This window comes from Microtus pennsylvanicus, chromosome 5 (genome assembly GCF_037038515.1).
Source record: "Microtus pennsylvanicus isolate mMicPen1 chromosome 5, mMicPen1.hap1, whole genome shotgun sequence".
Classification (NCBI taxonomy): domain Eukaryota; kingdom Metazoa; phylum Chordata; class Mammalia; order Rodentia; family Cricetidae; genus Microtus; species Microtus pennsylvanicus.
The window spans coordinates 117,293,572-117,311,314 of NC_134583.1; the positions used below are offsets into that span (position 1 = coordinate 117,293,572).

The 17,743-nt window shown below is 46.4% G+C and overlaps 1 protein-coding gene across 1 annotated transcript in view; it reads left to right on the plus strand.

Moving 5' to 3' along the window:
- The first annotated feature begins 16,431 nt into the window (after positions 1–16,431).
- The window catches only part of Lgi1 (leucine rich glioma inactivated 1), a 40,606-nt gene continuing 39,294 nt past the window's right edge, over positions 16,432–17,743 (plus strand). The window contains exon 1 of the mRNA XM_075973946.1: positions 16,432–17,484. Within this exon, the coding sequence (XP_075830061.1) occupies positions 17,021–17,484 (464 nt within the window). The 5' untranslated portion in view covers positions 16,432–17,020. The remainder of the gene's footprint in view (positions 17,485–17,743) is intronic.

Below are 17,743 nucleotides of genomic sequence, written 5' to 3' on the forward strand. Positions count from 1 at the left end.
TCATCTGCTGCCCCCACCTCCCTGGTCCCTTCGGGCTGCTTCCTGAGGATTTTGAAAATATTTGCAACTCACTGTGCAGGCATACAGATCTGAAAATCCCTTCTTTATGTTTCTTATGTTCTCTTGTCTATCACTGTCTCCAACGACAGAGCGGCAGGAAGCTCCAGGCAAGGCAGGTGGTAAAGGCACCTACATCCTAAACTCTTGAGTCTTCAGAGAAGCGTGAGGCTTGCTGTAACCACAGTAATCCTTTCTACATGAGAGTGACCCATGTCCCCTGCTCTGACCAAGCGGCGTCACCCCCAGAGAGACCCTGCAAATGAAGAAATAGGCTAGCCTTCTGGAGGCTGGGTTGCTATTGATTTAGTCTAGAACAAAAGCAAGTTGGGCTTCAGAGATTTGGGCTTGCAAATACTATCTGCTAGCACATGGTGAGCATGGTAGTCAGAGAAGACAAATGACCCAGGCTTGGAAGAGCTGAGTTGTACAAATGTAAGGAAGGCGTTAATATTAACATGTTTATAAAAATTCAACCCAAGGGAATAAGATAATAAGTTATTCATCTAGCAGAAGTGAACGGACCCCGAGCTGCCATTTCCTCCTCTTGTCTATAAAAGCTAGCTAATGATGCTCACTTCAGAGGTGTTTGTGGGGTCAGTTGAGATAGTGTATGTGAGCCACTTTGCTCTGAGTTTCCTTCACAAAAGATACTTTGTGACTGTCAATTGCTTTTCAAATGGAAAATCAAGCTCATTATCCCGAGAATTCCTCCTACTCACAGTCCACTAATAGACACTTCACATTAAATCACACATTTTCAACAGAGAAAAATGGAAAGGTTGCCATCCACAGGTGACAAGCAGTGGCGGGGCAGCTCCTCACGTGGAGAAAACCAACCCTAAGGAAGTGTGAGACAAATACACATTTGTCCTTCTAAATGTCAAATTAACAACGCTCTCTCCATTCAGATTCACACTACTCTGTCCCCTGGGGCCCGGGAACTATTTTAATGCTTTTGAGTTTCTCCTAACACAGCCAGGAGAAATTCTGAGAACACAACCAGAGCTCCTGGCTACAGCCTCACAGTTCCCTGAGGACAGGAATCACTCTGCCTGCCCTGCCCCCCACATCTCCCAGCATCTTCCAGAATGTTCCCCACACTGTAGCACTCAGCGTAGGATTACTGCTTCACTCCAGCGCTTCGGCGCTAGGAGGAAGGAGCTGAGGATGGGAACTAAAGTTGTTTTGTTTTGCCAACTTCATTGGCATGCCCTGCTTCACATGCCTTTAAGAGCGACATGGAGTCACATTTGTCTTATTGTTTAAATTGTGACTATTGTTAGGATTCAGGCATCATGCTGGCCTCTTTCGCCTGGCAGGATGCACCCAGGCAGTACACTGGCCAGTCCAGGGTCCTATGGACGCTACTATCACTACTATGTACACAGTGCAAAAGGTCCCTTTAAGAGACAGACTCCGACAAATGATGCGGCTACGTCCTTGCGGTACAATCGTGCATCCTTTGGATATATACCCAAAAGTGGTTTTGCTGGGTCTTGAGAAAGGTTGTTTCCTAATTTTCTGAGAAATCGCCATACTGATTTCCAAAGTGTCTGCATTAGCTTGCACTCCCACCAGCAATTTTCCCACCACCACATTTTCCCCAGCGTAAGTTGTCCTCAGTGTTTTTTGATCTTGGCCATTCTTACAGGTGTAAGATGGAGTCTCAGAGTTGCTTTGATTTGCATTTTTCTTATGGCTAAGGATGTTGAGCATTTAAGTACAGCCAGAACCTGGTGTTATTCTTTTTAAAGATATGGCTAGGGGTGGGGGAGGCTGGTCCCACGAGGGGCTGCAATGAATCACACGGTGAGTCCCCAGAGAAGACCACAGTGGGTGAGAGACAGACAGATATGCCATGCAGAGAGAGTTTGGATATAGAGTTTATTTAGAGGGTTATGGAAGGGAAAGGGAAGGAAAGGGAAAAGGGAGAAGGGGGAGAGGGAGGGAGGAAAGAGAGATGAAGAGAGAGAGGCAGCCACCACCTCTTCAGAAGAGAGACTTAGTATAGAGAGAAAGTGTGAAAGAAGACTGGAGGAGGGCAGAAGATCCCGCTTGGGGGGGAGTGGGTGGGGCTTGTCTCTTAAGGGGACAGGGTACCTAGGTAACAGGACAGGCAAGTAGATCATAACACTTGGAAACAACCTAAATGCCCCTCGACCAAAGGATGGATAAAAAAGATTTGGTATATTTACACAATGGAGTACTACTCAGAAACAAAAAAAATGACTTCTTAAAATTTGCAGGCAAATGGATACAGATCTAGAAAACATCATATTGAATGAGGTAACCCAGACCCAGAAAGACAAATATAATATGTGCTCACTCATAAGGGACTTTTAGACACAAAGCAAAGAAAAACCAGCCTACAATCCACAATCCCAGAGAACCTAGACAACAAAGAAGACCCTAAGAGAGACTTACATGGATCTAATCTCCATGGGAAATAGAAAAACCAAGATCTCCTGAGTAAGATGGGAGCATGGGGAACATGGGAGAGGGTAGAAAAGGAAGGGGGAGGAAGGGAGGGGAGCGGAGAAAATTATATAGCTCAATACAAATAATTTAAAAATAAAAATTAAAAAAATGACAAGGGTTAAAGAAGAGAGATGAGCCCTGCCCACTCCCAAGCTCTCTTTGTCACTGCTCTTCTGAAGAGGCAGGCTGGTCCTTGCCTCTTCTTCCTCTTCCTCTTTCTCCTCTCTTCCCTCCTCCACTTCCTTTATCTCACTAAAACTCCCACATAAGCTCTCTTGCATGGCGTGTGTGTCCCTTACCCGCCTATGGGCACTCACCTGCCACAGTCTCTCTTGCCATTTACAACAGCTGTGAAGTTTTCTTTTGTTGATGGGGACACTTTATCTTGTTCTTAATAGGTACTTGTCTTGTGACTAAGACCCAGAGTTCTAGAAACAGAATCTGGAATAGTGAATTTACTAATTGTTAATTAGTTAACAGTTAGCAAAAGAAACCATTAAGACTGGTCAGACCAGAGTCCTAGAGTCTAAAAGCTTAAGGGTTTAAATGCTTTCATTCTCTCTCCCCATTTCTTTTTTTCTCTTTCCCTCCATCTCATTCCTCTTTCTTCCCATTTCTCTCCTCAACTCTTTCTCCTTCTCCTTTTTCCTCCTTTGGCTTCCCTTTGAAAGCCTGGTCCAAACAGGTGTGAGCTTCTGGTTGTATCATCCATAGAATACAGCACTTTTGAACACACATGCGCACGTGTGTACACACGCACATACACACACTAACACAGAGCTGCTTTATCCTCCAAGCACAGCTAGGCATGCTCAAATGTGCGTAGACAGCTGGATTAGCCAATGCAGCATGTAGCCTACCTGTCTTGGGGTTCCTATTGCTATGAAGAGACACCATGACCACAGCAATCCTTATGAGAAAAACATTTAATTGAGGTGACTCACTTACAGCTTCAGAGGTTCAATCCATTATCATCATGGTGGGGAGCATGGCAGTGTGCAGGCAGACGTAGTGCTGAGAATCCAACATCTTATAGGCAACAGGAACTCGAGGACACTAGTGGTATCCTGAGGATAGGAAACCTCAAAGCCCACTCCCACGGTGACACACTTCCTTCAACAAGGCCATACCCATTCCAACAAAGCCACACCTCCTAATAGTGCCGTCCCCTATGAGATTGTGGGGGCCGATTACACAAAATAACTCAGACTACCACACTACTGACTGCTCAGATTCCGTTTATTAATCCCCCTCCTATAAAACCTGCAGCTCCTGAGCTCAACTTCAAGGGGCTAACAATAAAGCAGAAGCTTGTAAATGAACAGGAAAGAGAGGGAGAACATGTAGGGAAGGGAAACTGACCTAAGTCAGAGTAACGGAGACCCAGACCTTAAACAGCCTTCGTTTGTCTGAACACATCACTCAGGTAGTGATGGACAGGTAAGAGCTACTGGAAGGCAGGGCCATTGGAGATTCTAACATCATCATGGACTAAATAGAGAAAAGAGGAATCAAAATCTAAAGCAGTCTCTGCTGCCTCAGGGTATGGCCAAAAAGCCCTAGAGTGCTACTCTTTATATCAATTCTAAGCTCGGGAAGAAAAATAGAGCCACTGCCGTGGTTTCAGTATCTGACAGATCAGTGATGACCTCATAGTGGCCCTAATGTCTTAAAATGGCCCATGGAAAAGACAGTCTTTCAAATCCATAGGGGGAAACCTCCAAAGCAAATCTGCAAAACATGGACTGGTTCTATGATGGGAACCAGCTAAAGATGTTTTAGCAGCCCTGAAAAACATACTGGAGTGGGTCTAGACAATCAGGAGGATGACAGATCAGGGGAGTGGGCCCTCTTAAAGCCCCATCTGTCTTGATTACTAACAAATCCTTTCACTTATCCATCTGACCAAGAAGAATATGAGCAACTGATTGGCCTAAGCTGATCTTGCCCCTGGTCTTCAACTGGGTCCATAAAATAGAACTACCTGGGAGGCTAAAAATAAGTTCCCAATTCCTAAAAATTAGTAGATGGTCAGATCCACGCCAGCGATTCTAAAGCCACATAGAGGAAAGAGGAGTATAAAAGTCTGGGGGCAAGAAGGCAGGCTATGTTTAGGGAGCTACTCACAGTTCTACGTAGCTGTAACACAGAATTAGGATATAAACTCTTAGGTCTTAGATGACCAATGGGGGCCACTGCTCCTCTGTAGAGCATTCATGTGGCAAGGAAGGTGTCCCCATTTCTAGAATGTGGTAGGGTTCTTCGGAGATATACAACACCAGGTGGTGTTAAAGGGAGAATCGAAGATACCTAGAAGAAGGGCGCAACAACTGAGTATATAGCCATGCTGCACCGTGAGCCCAGCCTGCCTTCTAATACTAAGGGAGCAAGGCCAGTGGCCAGGATGGTGCCTGTGGGGAGAACCAGATCTCTGGGGGTGCACACTCCTGGATCACCTTATCCTCACACGGTTGCCCGTTTGGCCTATCTGTCGTGGTCTTGTCGTGGTCTTGAAGACCGTAACATTCACATGTTATCTTCAAACGTCAGACAACACCCATCGTTGGAGGGTGTGCTCGGGAGCAATGACAGTTTCTTCTTTAGCGGCAAGACACCATAACCTGCAGTCAGGTTCTTGGGTCCCCACCCTCCAAGAACTCAGCATAGCAGAATCTGTCCTGCTTTGTTGTTTGCCATGTACGATTACGAGGCAAGTTACTTTACCTGCCTGAAACTCAGTTTTATCTTCAGTACGGGGGCAAGAGTGAGTGGTTTGGAGAAATGATACATTCTCCAAACTCTGCTTCCTTTTCCTTCTGCTCATTTCCAGTGCACATTCCCAGCTTCTCTTGCAGCTAGCTCAACCGTACGACTGAGTTCTGGCCCTTAGAATGTGGATGGCAATGAAATCTGCCTTTCAGGCCGTTATCTTACGAAACCTCCTCTGGGGTCCTTGTCATCTACCCTCCTTTCTTTGCAAATTTGTCCAGCAACATACAAATGATTCCAGGGGCCTTAGAGAGGTTGAAGTTTCTCAAGAAGCAACCTGAGTTTTTCCTCCTTCCTCTTCTTCATATTATGGAAAAAGAAATCAGCTGCAGCTGGGCAATGGTGGCTCACACCTTTAATCCCAGCACTCAGGAGGCAAAAGCAGGCATATTCTGTGAGTTTGAGGCTAGCCTGGTCTACAAAACGAGTTCCAGGACAGGCAGAGCTACACAGAGAAACTCTGTCTCGAAAAACAACACAAAGCAAATCAGTTGCTATAATAGTAAGTCATTTAAATTTTGTATTTTTTTTACAGCAATGACCTACCTGGACTAAGGTAACAATTATATCACACATATTAAATGTTTGATAAGCAAGGGTGATTTTTTTTTTTTAGCTCAACTCTATCTCACTTGAGATACATGGATTTTCCCCATTGCTAGAGCTTCTTCTCACTCACGTGACCACAGTGCCTCTGAATGGGCAGGGTTACCTTGTCTTTTAGCCTGATCACAGTTTTAACGCACAGCTTCCCTCTAGACCTTGAGTTTCTTACAGTTTCTTACTGCAACTCCTTGCAAAAACCTGGGAAGGGTGCAGAGGGGCTGTTTCTATTGACACGATAATAATCCTGAAATGAGTCAGAAGCACGAGGCGGTCCAACTGGCACGGTTCGTCACGGCTCCGGTTCTTCTGCTTTCCACATTTCTGTATGAAGGCTAGGGCTGAGAGTTAAATTAGTTTGGGAGCTGACTCCATGAGCAGCGCAATCTGCTCCTCTGGGGAAAACATTTCATAGAAACCGTTCCTGTCGAATTTTCGTGCAACTTCCAACTTTTAATTAGAAACAGGAGGCGCAGATGGGTGGCAAGAGGAATTTAAGGTAACCAGGGAGCAAGTGTTCGTAGACTAAGGTTAAAACCAGTAATGGGGGTTGATGGAGGTGCTTCATCAATACAATAGAGCAGCTCCAGGGATGCTCTCTGGAGGACCTCAGACGTCTCCTTCACTGCGAGTTGGCAGAGCCTGGAGTTTTTCACAGCAGCCCTAATCATATGCCACTTTATAGTTTTGTTTTGGAGATGTGGTCTTGCTATACAGTCCAGGCTGGCCTGGAACTCAATAATCCTCCGTGCTCCCATCCTCCCAAAGGCTAAAATTACATACCTGATATTTCTTAGCCCTCACAATTCCCCTGCAATGCAAAGACATAGTCACAGACAAAGAGACTCCATAAAATCAAGCAGTTTCTTTATTAACCAATGGTAATAAAAACATATTCACAGCATACAGAGGGGATTTACACATCAAACTCCAAAAAAGAGGCCAGGGCTATGCCTCTTCATGGCTCTGAGTTTTACCCCTGCACTGCAAGGAGAGTCCCTGGAACACAGGCCTGAGGCTTAGTGGGTACCATCTTCACTTGATCCTAGTCAGAACTCTGAGGAGCAATGTGTGTGTGTGTGTGTGGGGGGGGGGGGGGTTGGTCTTGATCCAGATCAAGATCATAGACTTTCAGATCTGGTCTCCTCCCAAGACCTATTTTTTTCTCTAACCCTCTCCTTCCATGGACCTTCTGACAGCTTCAGGAGAAGACTCGTATGTTAGGTGAGGAGACAGTGGATAACAGGAGGCAAGTTTAGAACAATAACAACTCACCATGAACAGATCTCTGAGTTGTATGTGTATATAATTTCTTTGTCACAGCAATGCTGGGAAGTACATGTTTTAGCCACACTGTCAGGGAGGAAACTGAGGATGGGAAAGCAAGGAAACTTGATCAGAGGCTGCTGGTGGTGGCGCACACCTTTAATCCCAGGAGGCAGGCAGATCTCTGTGAGTTCGAGGCCAACAAAATGAGTTCCAGGACAGCCAGAGAAGTTACTCAAAGAAACCCTGGCCTACAAAATGAGTTCCAGGATAGCCAGAGAAGTTACTCAGAGAAACCTTGTCTTAAATAAACAAACAAACAAAAAACCAAACAACAAAAATTAACAATAACAACAACAAGCAAACTTGACCAGATGCCTGCTGTTAAGTCAAAAGTCAAGGCCTGAGTCATAGCCCTCACACTAGACGCATCCCTCAGGTGTCCCCAGAGCCTTGAGAGCCAGTAGGTGTCTTCTGAGAGCCTCTGGAGGAAGGAGGGCTCACACAGAAAAGAATTGCCCAAGATTTCACAGACCCCATAGTTAGGAATCCCACAGTGAACCCTTGGAAATTGACCAAAGTCAGAAAAAAATATATATGTTCTTGGGCCTACTGTGACAGCTCCCCTGGATTCTGGTTCCGCGTCTGTACAATGAGGACATTAGTGCCTTGTGTCCAAGGTAGGTGAAGCAGCCATCAAGAAAACCCAAGGGAAGCACTAGGCCTGCAGGAGAACCCCAGGTCTGGCTTTCTCCATCTTCCTGCCTCCATGACTGAGAGCAGCGTGGCATTGCTGCCTGTGAGGCCCAGCTAAAGCATGGCCCAGAAACTGTTGTACTTCACTGATGTGGGATTCCCTCTGGATGCTGTGAATATGTTTTACTACCATTGGTTAATAAAGACTCTGCTTTGGGCATATGGCAGGGCAGAATACAGCCAGGCAGGAAATCCAAACAGAGATACAGAGAGAAAATAGGCAGAGTCAAAGAGACGTTATGTAGCTGCTGAAGGAGACAGAAGACAAAACTTTACCAGGTAAGCCACAACCTTGCGGCGGTATACAGAATAATAAAAGTGGGTTAATTTAAGATGTGAGAGTTAGTTAATAAGAAGACTAAGCTAATAGGCCAAGCAGTGTTTTGATTAATATAGTTTCTGTGTGCTTATTTCGAGTCTGGGTGGCAGGGAAACAAACGAGCAGTCTCTGGCTCAACTCACCCTTGCCCTGGACCCACAGGACATTAATCCTATGGTCACAGCCAGTTCTCTCATCGCCTTGCTATTTTCTGGGGTCAAATTCTTTGCTTCTTGGGTCACCATTCCTACTGAAACTAAGGGGTAAAATAGAGGCCGCAAGTCATAGTCTCAATAGAACACACTTAGTTCTTCCAGAATGAGAGTATAAAGCGAAACAAAATGAAACAGAAGCCTTCCAAAGGGATAAGACAAAAGACAAAAGCCTAAGACCCTGCAGCACAGGCCAAGTTTCTGAAGCTTTCACAGTCTAGTTGTATGAGTTTCCACTTAATTCCACAATCTTAACCAAAGCACACACATGAAATTTTTTTAAAAAGGAAAATTCAAAGGACAGTTAACACTTTCTCTTGGCTGCTGAGAACCATCTTCGGAGTGACTCAGCCAGGCATCAGGCAGGGCGGAGAGCCATCACGTTTTCTGTTCCGTACTTCAGTGACCCAACCTCGCTCTGGGGTAGCACCTCTGAGGGCCATGGCTCTTCCATAACACTGCCCCCGAATATATTTCAGCTATGCTATTTTTACTCTGCCCATGGTTTAGAATTATCCTTACTTTATTCCCAAACACCCTTGCTTTGTAGAATAGATGTCTGTAGCTCTTGGGCAGGGTACTCAGATCCGATAAAATTAAAATATTCATCCATATTTCTGAGAAAATACTAAAAGTTAAGATCAAAATTTATTGCCTGAGATCACTTGGTCCTGTTTACTTCTTCTTGTTCACTGTTGTCGTTTTTCTGAACAGTCTTTTCATGTAGCCTAAGCTGGACTAACTAGAAATTGCTGTGTAGCTCAGGCTGGCCTCAAACTTATGCTCCTCCTGCCTCTCCTTTCCACAGGCCAGATAATAGACATGGATCACCCTGTATGGGTTATCATAATTGTTACTGCATACAATTTGTATATGTTAGGGTTTCACTGTGGCATTTTCATATGGACCGCTCTGTTTTTGGTCTGAAGTTATGCATTTTGGTTAAAGGCACAGTCTTAAGAGTGGTACCCAAATCATAGAGTTTACCCGTAGCAGAGGCAGACTGTGGTCCATTGCTTTTCTTCTATATCTCAGAGACAGTCCTCCCACATGCCAGTATTTTCAAGACCCAATCTTGGTCAGCAACTAGACCAGCATACAGGCCCAACACTCGCCATCTCATGGAGGTCCACAGCTTTTGCTTGCTCCTGTGTGAACGAAGAGAGACCACTTTTATTCCAGGAAACCACTGTGATGCAAAGAAATGGGTCTGTGGAGATGGAGAGATTATTAATTTCATAGAACCTAAGGTCTGTATGTTTTATCTTAAAGCCAGCTAGACAAGTTGAGCAAGGTGCCTAACCGTGGTGAGCCTCAGTTTCCTGACTTAGAAGCTGGAGACCAATAACCAAACTGTGTTCTAAATGACTAAGTGGGCTATGGTTCTAAAGCACATGAAACAGTTGGAACACTATATGGCAAGGATATAGGTTATCATAATCATTATCTCACTATTTCTCATGCCTATGAGAACAACACTTCTTTTCCTTCTCTGGAAAAAGCAAAGGTAGCTCAATTTCTGCTGGCAGGAGCTGGGAGTAGCTCTCTTCTTGAAGACCTAAGCAAGAACCACCATTTGCTTTCGGCTCAGCCTTGAATAGGAGCATGAAAATGTATAAAGTCAGAAATAAAGAAATAAAGTGATAAAATGTAGCAAAATGTGACGTAATGGTTTCTGAGTAAAAGTTCAAGCTCACACTTCTAAACCAACTTTTCTTTTCTACATAACTATTTTACCTTCTTTTCCTGGCTGTTGACCATTCCCTTAAAGGGACAGAGAAGTAAGTTGTGTGGCCTGCATCCAAAGAAGAATTTTGAAGCAGTCAAATCTGGTGTCTTTCTTCTCACTGCCTGGGAGGGCCTTGGGGTATTGGCTGTCCCAGCCTGGACAGAAGTCCTTACTTTACTTTCTTCTTGTCCTTTTCTTGGAGACCATGACTCCTTCTGGGATAATCTTCAAGTCCCCAACTTGTCTCTGGTTCTGCATGGCCTGATGAGCTTCGCCCTGAAGAGTGGGCAGAAAACTGTAAGCCAGTGTGTACCCTTTCCTGGACTCGGATGTTTTGGCATCTGAGACCAGGCTGACGGGGAGGGAATGCCTTTCTCTGGCCAATCCCAGAGATAGCAGCTGACTTAGCAAGGTGGCTGTGCCTTCCACACACACAAACCAATCAGTCCAGACTCTACCCCTTACCAAGCATTGCTCTCTCGGGCTCTCACACTCCAGGCATCATCTGCTGACCACTTCAGCCAAGTTCCAGACCTCCAAGAACAGCCTATTCTGCCTCACCTGTTTCTTTAGAAGAGGTACTTTCTCCTTGTTCTGTCAGACTCTACCAACCTTGACACCTCCCTAGGTATCAAGCTATGCCTTCTGTTTTATGTTCCTGCATGATTCCTTAGATTTCCATGGGGGAAATTTTTTTAAAAACAGCTAAGTTATAGCTGGGCATGGTGGTGCACACTTATCATCACAGCACTCGGGAGGCAGAAGTTAAGTCGATCTCCGTGAGTTCAAGGCTAGCCTGCTCTACACAGTGAGTTCCAGGACAGCCAGGGCTATACAAAGAAACCCTGTCCCCAAACAACAATAATAACAGATAAATTATAATCTATGTGGCAGATGCATCATGGGCTTTAAAAATTCCTTGTGTAACTCCAAGTTTTAGGCCCAGGTTAAGTTTTCACAGCTTATGAATCTTCACTGTGTCAAGTCTCCAATCTTCTCTTTCAGACACTAGAAATGCAGACGCTATTTTAACCTAGAAGCTCACCCATCCCACCATCTACTGCCTCTTAGTCTACATCCATGTAATTGCACAATCATCCTATAGAGAGGTTGGATCTTGTCATTGAAAAATAAATAATTTTACACAAGACAGTGAGGAACTTTTGGTAAAGAAGGAGTTAAAAATAATAGCTAGCTCAGCTGCATGCTGGGAGTTGTAGTTCCATAGCAATGTCTTAAGGTGCTGGTACTGTTGTCTTCCAAAGCAGGACACAGTATTTCCCACTCCCCAGGGCTCATCAGAGAGGCAATAAATACCATGGATATCAGGGTCAGAAGTCCCAGGTTAGAGCCCAGCACCGTGTCGCTAGCTGCAGGGCTCCAGTCAAGCTTCTCCCCCCCTGTACTTCTTTCCTGTGCGTATAGGGTAAATAATGATAGTCCTTCCTGGAAACAATGAGGATGGGAATCACAGCAACACCCAGCGCACAGAATTGTGTGAGTTAGTGGGTGGACTGTGCATTAGAATGCCAGCTGCCATGTAGTGGGCATTATATAAGCCCCTGATTTCATTTTTATTGTTTCTCAACTCCCCTTTGGGCCAAGCTTCATTCTCTTGGATCAGAGGAAGCAAAACTCCGCTGATTCTATCATTAGAAGGCCAAAGTTAGCTGTCCTTGAGAAATGATCCACAGCTGTTTGTCCAAACTGCCTTCTGATCGTTTTTCTGTTCAACGGTGGAGTTGGGTGTGGCATGGCAGAACAGAGAAAAGGGAAACGTTAGCTAGCACCTCCTGGCGCCATGGCACACACTCCTTGGTTTTGCCTGCCCAGTGTCCATTCCTGGGCCTCTAGGAGCAGCACCAAACTTTCCTTCAGAACCCACCCCTCTCCTGTCACACACCTCCGTGGGAATGCCCGTCAAGAGGCTTGCTTTTTCACGGCACCTGACACTAGCTCAGCCTTCAGACTCCTCTGAAATGCCACCGAGGTCCCTAAGCTCTCACGAGTTTCTCTATCTCAAAACCTACTTGGCCCAACCCTTTCTTGGATTCTAGAGGCATTCTATCACCATGGAAACAGGTTCCTGTATGCTTAGGTTGGCAGAGGTGGCAGCTGAGTCTCTCACTCGCTACCAAAGAGTCCTACAGGGTACTACTCCTAAATCCCCACAGAGATCGGCCTGCCCACTAGCCGCCCTTACTACCCCACTTCCTATGGAATTCTGGCAGAAGCCTGCCTTCATCACACACACATCATAGTCTGTTTTAACGCTAAGCATGCAAACATGCAATTACTATAATCAATGTAGAAAATGAGGCACAGAGGAGAAAAGCAGTGTGCTCAAAGTCACAGAGCTAGTAAGTATTAGAAGCAATACTTCATCAGGGTCAATTTCTGCTTTCTGTCCGCAAGTGAAGCTGATTGGGTTAGGGTCCTGCTGCTTCACAGACCCTGGGGTGGTCAAAGATCCTTAGCATATTCTGATACAGTGTTTTTTTTTGGGGGGGGGAAATCTCTTCTTCCCTCATTCCTTCCCCCATTCTTTCTTTTCTCCAGTTGTAAGCCACTTATAAGAAACAAAATTCATGTCAGCACGATGGACTCCCACACACTAAGTCAGGAGGCAAGCTACCCTTAGGAGAGCTATTCACTGCGATTTGTATGCAGAGTCATGTACTTTCAAAAGCCGCTTGTACCCATCAGGTTGATTTCCCAGCTAACTACTGCATCTGACGCTCAGCTTCAAAACCCCTGGTCCAGTAAGAGAGCTGCTTAAAATGACACTGGCTTGCTAGTCCAGCGTTTGCAGAAGGAGGTGGGGCCAGGCCCGATTCTTGAAGGTTCTTAATGATTTGTTTACCACAGCTAATGTGGGGTTTCCTAGGCCACGCCAGGCTGAGGGGAAAATTGGGCTCATCCCCACAGCACAGGCTGTTCCTTTCTGCTCTGCTTTCGTCAGCTCTTCTAGATCGCCAGCACACTCCCGGGACCCACTTCAGTCATTCTGAGGATGGCCGGAGAACGCCGCACCCGTGCTCCCAAACCTTTTGTGGCGTCCTTCTCTTTGGCTCTGGCTCTCAGCTGGGTTGGTTTGCCAATTCCTCCAATAGCTGTGGGGCTTGGGCCACCAAGGCTGACCTAGCTGCTCGCAGAGGAAAGAATCATCTGGTGACTGGTGTCACCTCAGCCTTGGCCCAGATAAAGATGCTATTCGCCTCGTGTCTCTACAGCTGCCTGGCGTCTCCACGCAGTGCAGTGGTTTCAGGTGCTCACATCCACCACTGTGGTGTCTCTGACTAGAGGAAACCCCTTGGTACAAGTATCTCAGTACAGAGCCCTCTCACCTGGTCAAGAGCATGGGTTAGGAAGACCCCCCCCCACCCCACCCCCGTCCCACTTCTCTGTACCCTTCTCTTTCTCCATGTCTAGGTCAACTCTAGGTGTGGTTGCTCTCACTGGACTGGTGGATTCTTTTTGGTTCCTTCCTGTGGTTAGACTCGTAATGCCACCAGAACCTGCCATCTGAGAGAAGTGTCAGCTTCCTAGAGTGGCTATAGTCTTCAACTGGCCTCATATTTATATGAAAACTTGGCTTCGTAAGTAGTGGGAGTCACAGGACCAGAAGTTACGTCTTGTTTAAATGATGATAACTCTTTCTTATGTATCAGATCAACACCAAGCACTTAGCTATGTGATCTTATTCAGGTCTCTCAGTAACTCTATGTGCTATGTACCCCGACTGTCCCCACCAGCAAGGAGAAAACTGTGACTTAAGAAGTTAAGTAGGTCCACAGTCACACCACTGTTGTGTTGCAGTACCAGCCTTAGATTCTCCTCGATTACTGCTCGGCAGCTCAGACTGGGTTCCTGGGCCGGTTCAACCAGGCCTTCCAGCTCCCCAGGGCCACCTGCCAGCTCTGCTTACATCTCTCCAAGACCCCTCCCCCAAAGGCCACCACGGGGCACAGGTGGGTTGCTAGTCTTCTCTAGCACCGCATTTCCATGTGTCCATCTGTTCTGCACTCTCCGGGAGCTTCCCAGGAGGGTAGGATGGGACGCATCACCAGCAGTGTTAGTCTCTCGTCTGACCTCTGCAGATTTGCTAAGCCCTTCCTCAGATTCATTTCAGGAGCGTATTCCCAGAAAGGCTGTCAGCATCCCGCACGGCACGGTTTAAACTGTGCCTGATCTTGGTGGGCGTTTTAATTGAATAAGGAATTCAAGTCTGGGCTTTAAATGCCATCCAGAAAGAAAAAGTTACTGTCTTTTCAAAACGTCCATTGTAAATTGTACTTAGTGCGCCCCCCCCACCCCATGTTTCTTCCTGTGCTTGAACTGGCAAACTGAGCTGAGCAGCGGCAAGTGAATGGTAAGGATATAGTTTCTTGCTTTCATTCAACATCCTCCTGGCTTTTGCCATAACCAAACAAGAAAGACTGCGTGGCTTGTTCAGCAGCCCCAAGCCAAAGGCTTGTCGGTCTTGATAATCGGTTTTATTTGAGAGGGAATGGGAGGGAGCAGATATTCTGTTTGTCTACCTTGATTGTTTGACCCAAATATTTGCCATTTGCTTTGCCCCATGCAGGGTGGTGGCTCTGTCAATAGGTGTCTATATGGTGGCCCAGTGCCTAAGCATCCCCATCCAGATCCAAGATCCCTGAGCATGTTTGAGGTCATTGTTTTGGAGTTACAACACTTATTAGAAATTAGGGAATCAAGAGGGCAGCTGTCTGAATAAAATGAGTCTGCACAAAATTTTCACAGTGTAATCACATTATAGAGAGAGATCCCATCATGCACTTGCAGAAGAATTCAATTAAAAAAATAAATTCGACTTGCGGCCAACTTTTAAGCGACAATTACTGTTTAATTGAGGCTTGCCCGCGGGCCCGGGTTTCTAAGAACAGTCTCTTGCGTCCTTTTCGGCACAGTCTACGCTGAAACAGTAGTAGGGCCCATTTTAAAGCCAGGGCTTCTCTGAGATGGTCTTTTGGAAGCATGCACCAGGAAAAAAATGACTGCTTAAAACCACATAAGCGTCGTCCAGCTGTTGAGAGCAGCCCAGGCTTTGCACAGGCAGGTCCCTCCTCCCTCCTGCCTTTGGATCCCAGCTCATTCATTGTTTCTTGAGGGAGCTATGCCCTGACTTCTTTGACCAATGCAGTCCCTTGGTTGCTAACACCATTTGGAGCGTTTTCCATGGAGCGTTCCATCCCCTGGAATCATTATCGTTCATCATCACCACCGTCACCACCAGCCCAGCAATCCAGTGAGACAGTGGGCAGGACTGGCACACTCTTCTCAAAGCCAATGAGTTAAAGGTAGGGGTGGTGGCACCTACCTGCAAGCCCACATCTCTGGAGGTGGAGACAGAATGAAAGTTCAAGATATCAGCACAGGCTACAAACAAAAGGAGTAATTGGAGTTAGCCTATGATCAAGAGGGAGAGAATGGCAATGCATGGGCCTCTGGTAAGGGTGGAGTTTATTTCATAATGGTACAGGCACATGAACAATCCTTTTCATATGTTCACTTTAAGAAGCCAGAAGAGAGCCGGGCAGTGGTGGCACACACCTTTAATCCCAGCTCTTGGGAGGCAGAGGCAGGTGGATCTCTGTGAGTTCGAGGCCAACCTGGTGGTCTACAAGAGCTAGTTCCAGGACAGGCTCCAAAGCTACAGAGAAAGACTGTCTCAAAAAAACTAAAAAAACAAAAACAAACAAAAAACCAAAAACAAACAAACAAACAAAAAAGAAGCCAGAAGAGGAAGAGCCATGCCTAACATACCAAAGAGGGTGGCCACCTTAAGGGATGGCTGTCATCAGAGTGGTAAAGACCTTCTCTTCCACTGTCCTAAGGATCTTCTCACCCTTTTGGACTGGACAACCCCACCTCAAGGCCAGGTCATCTTGATTTTGTCATTAAGCCAATTTCTTTTTCCAAGGGAGTGTCCTCTTTCCTCTGGTATATGCCGGGAAGAGCCTGTGGTTTTTGTTTGATTCTCATAGCCATGACAAGACCGTCTACCCTAGCGTCCCCACTCCACAGCCGTGATAGCTCTGCTATCTGTGAAATCAGCTAGCTTCCAAGTGACCTGAGCTCTCAAAGCCTGATTTCCTGCTTACTCCAGCATTCCCCACTCTTTGTCACAGCCGGCTGGGTGAGCCAGGCCCCTTTTCAAAGCCCCAGGAAGCCGGAGTTGGCTGCCTCCTGCTGGCAGGGAGTTCGTCCCAGCCTTTTGGAATGAACTCTGCCTAAAAGAGAGAGAGGAGAGAGCAAGCAGGGAGGAGAATGGATTATACACAGAGACGGTTTACAATTCTGTCACCTCCCTCACCGTGCAAGGAGAAGCAGGCTGTGTATGGTGGTGGGGGGTTGTGAAAAAATAATAATTCATACTAGTTGGTGAGTGTCAGGAAAGTATGCGCTCACACGCATTCCTCTGAAAGTGACAGTCTCCATGTGTTCGGGTTGATCTTTCAACAGTGGCATCAGCCAGGTGGACTCTGCAAGGAATGGTTTGAGCTGCAGACAGAGTTTCATTTAACTTCCTTTTCCCAGCCAAGACTGGCCCCCAAGCTAGGTTTTCTTACGAGGTCGTTTGCTACGTGAAAAGCAAATTCCCAGAGGTTCCCCCAGATTGCCCACATCCTATGCTGGGATGACTGCTCCACCGCCCGCCCACCCACCCACTAATAAGACATAATGCTGTCCTATTTTTGGTAACAATTAAAGGGCCTCCCGGTGAAAGCAGAACGCTGTTTATTTTCTGTTACATCACTTCACTTGCCTTCGAAGACTGCTCTGCGCTCACTGTTTTCTGTGATGCGAGCCGGCTCTTTTCCTCCAGCAGTTGGCTCGCTCCCATCTCGCAGCACCTCACAGGTCTCTTCCCCCAGCAGTGCTCTGCCTGAGCGAGGAACAGCTCACGAATCAGCTGGAGGTCCCTGTTTTGAAAAAGCAGATACAGAGGCAGAGAAGGGTGGACTCCCGTGTGACCTGTTCCTAGAGCAAGACAATCCGCAGCTGAATTCCAGAAGCCCTGTTCATGTGTGGGGAGATTTTCTCGACTGCATGGAATCAGAAAGAAGCAGAAGGATGGGAAATGCCTGCATCCCCCTGAAAAGAATTGCTTATTTCCTATGCCTCTTTTCTGTGGTGTTGCTGACTGAGGGGAAGAAACCAGCGAAGCCAAAATGCCCTGCCGTGTGTACTTGTACCAAAGATAACGCTCTATGCGAGAATGCCAGGTCCATTCCGCGCACCGTTCCTCCTGACCTTATCTCACTGTAAGGCCCGTAAGCATTTTGATATCTAATTTACAATTGAAAAAAATTCCAGCTGGTGGATTTGGGGGTTTGTATGGATTCTGAGAGGGGGGCATGGAGAGAGAGAGAGAGAGAGAGAGAGAGAGAGAGAGAGAGAGAGAGAGAGAGAGAGAGAGAGAGAGAGATTCCTCTTGCATGCTTGGCCATTTGACAGCACTAAGATTTTGCTGTATTTAAAATTTGTGATTTCCATAAGCTGCTACCAAGCACGCTTAGCGAG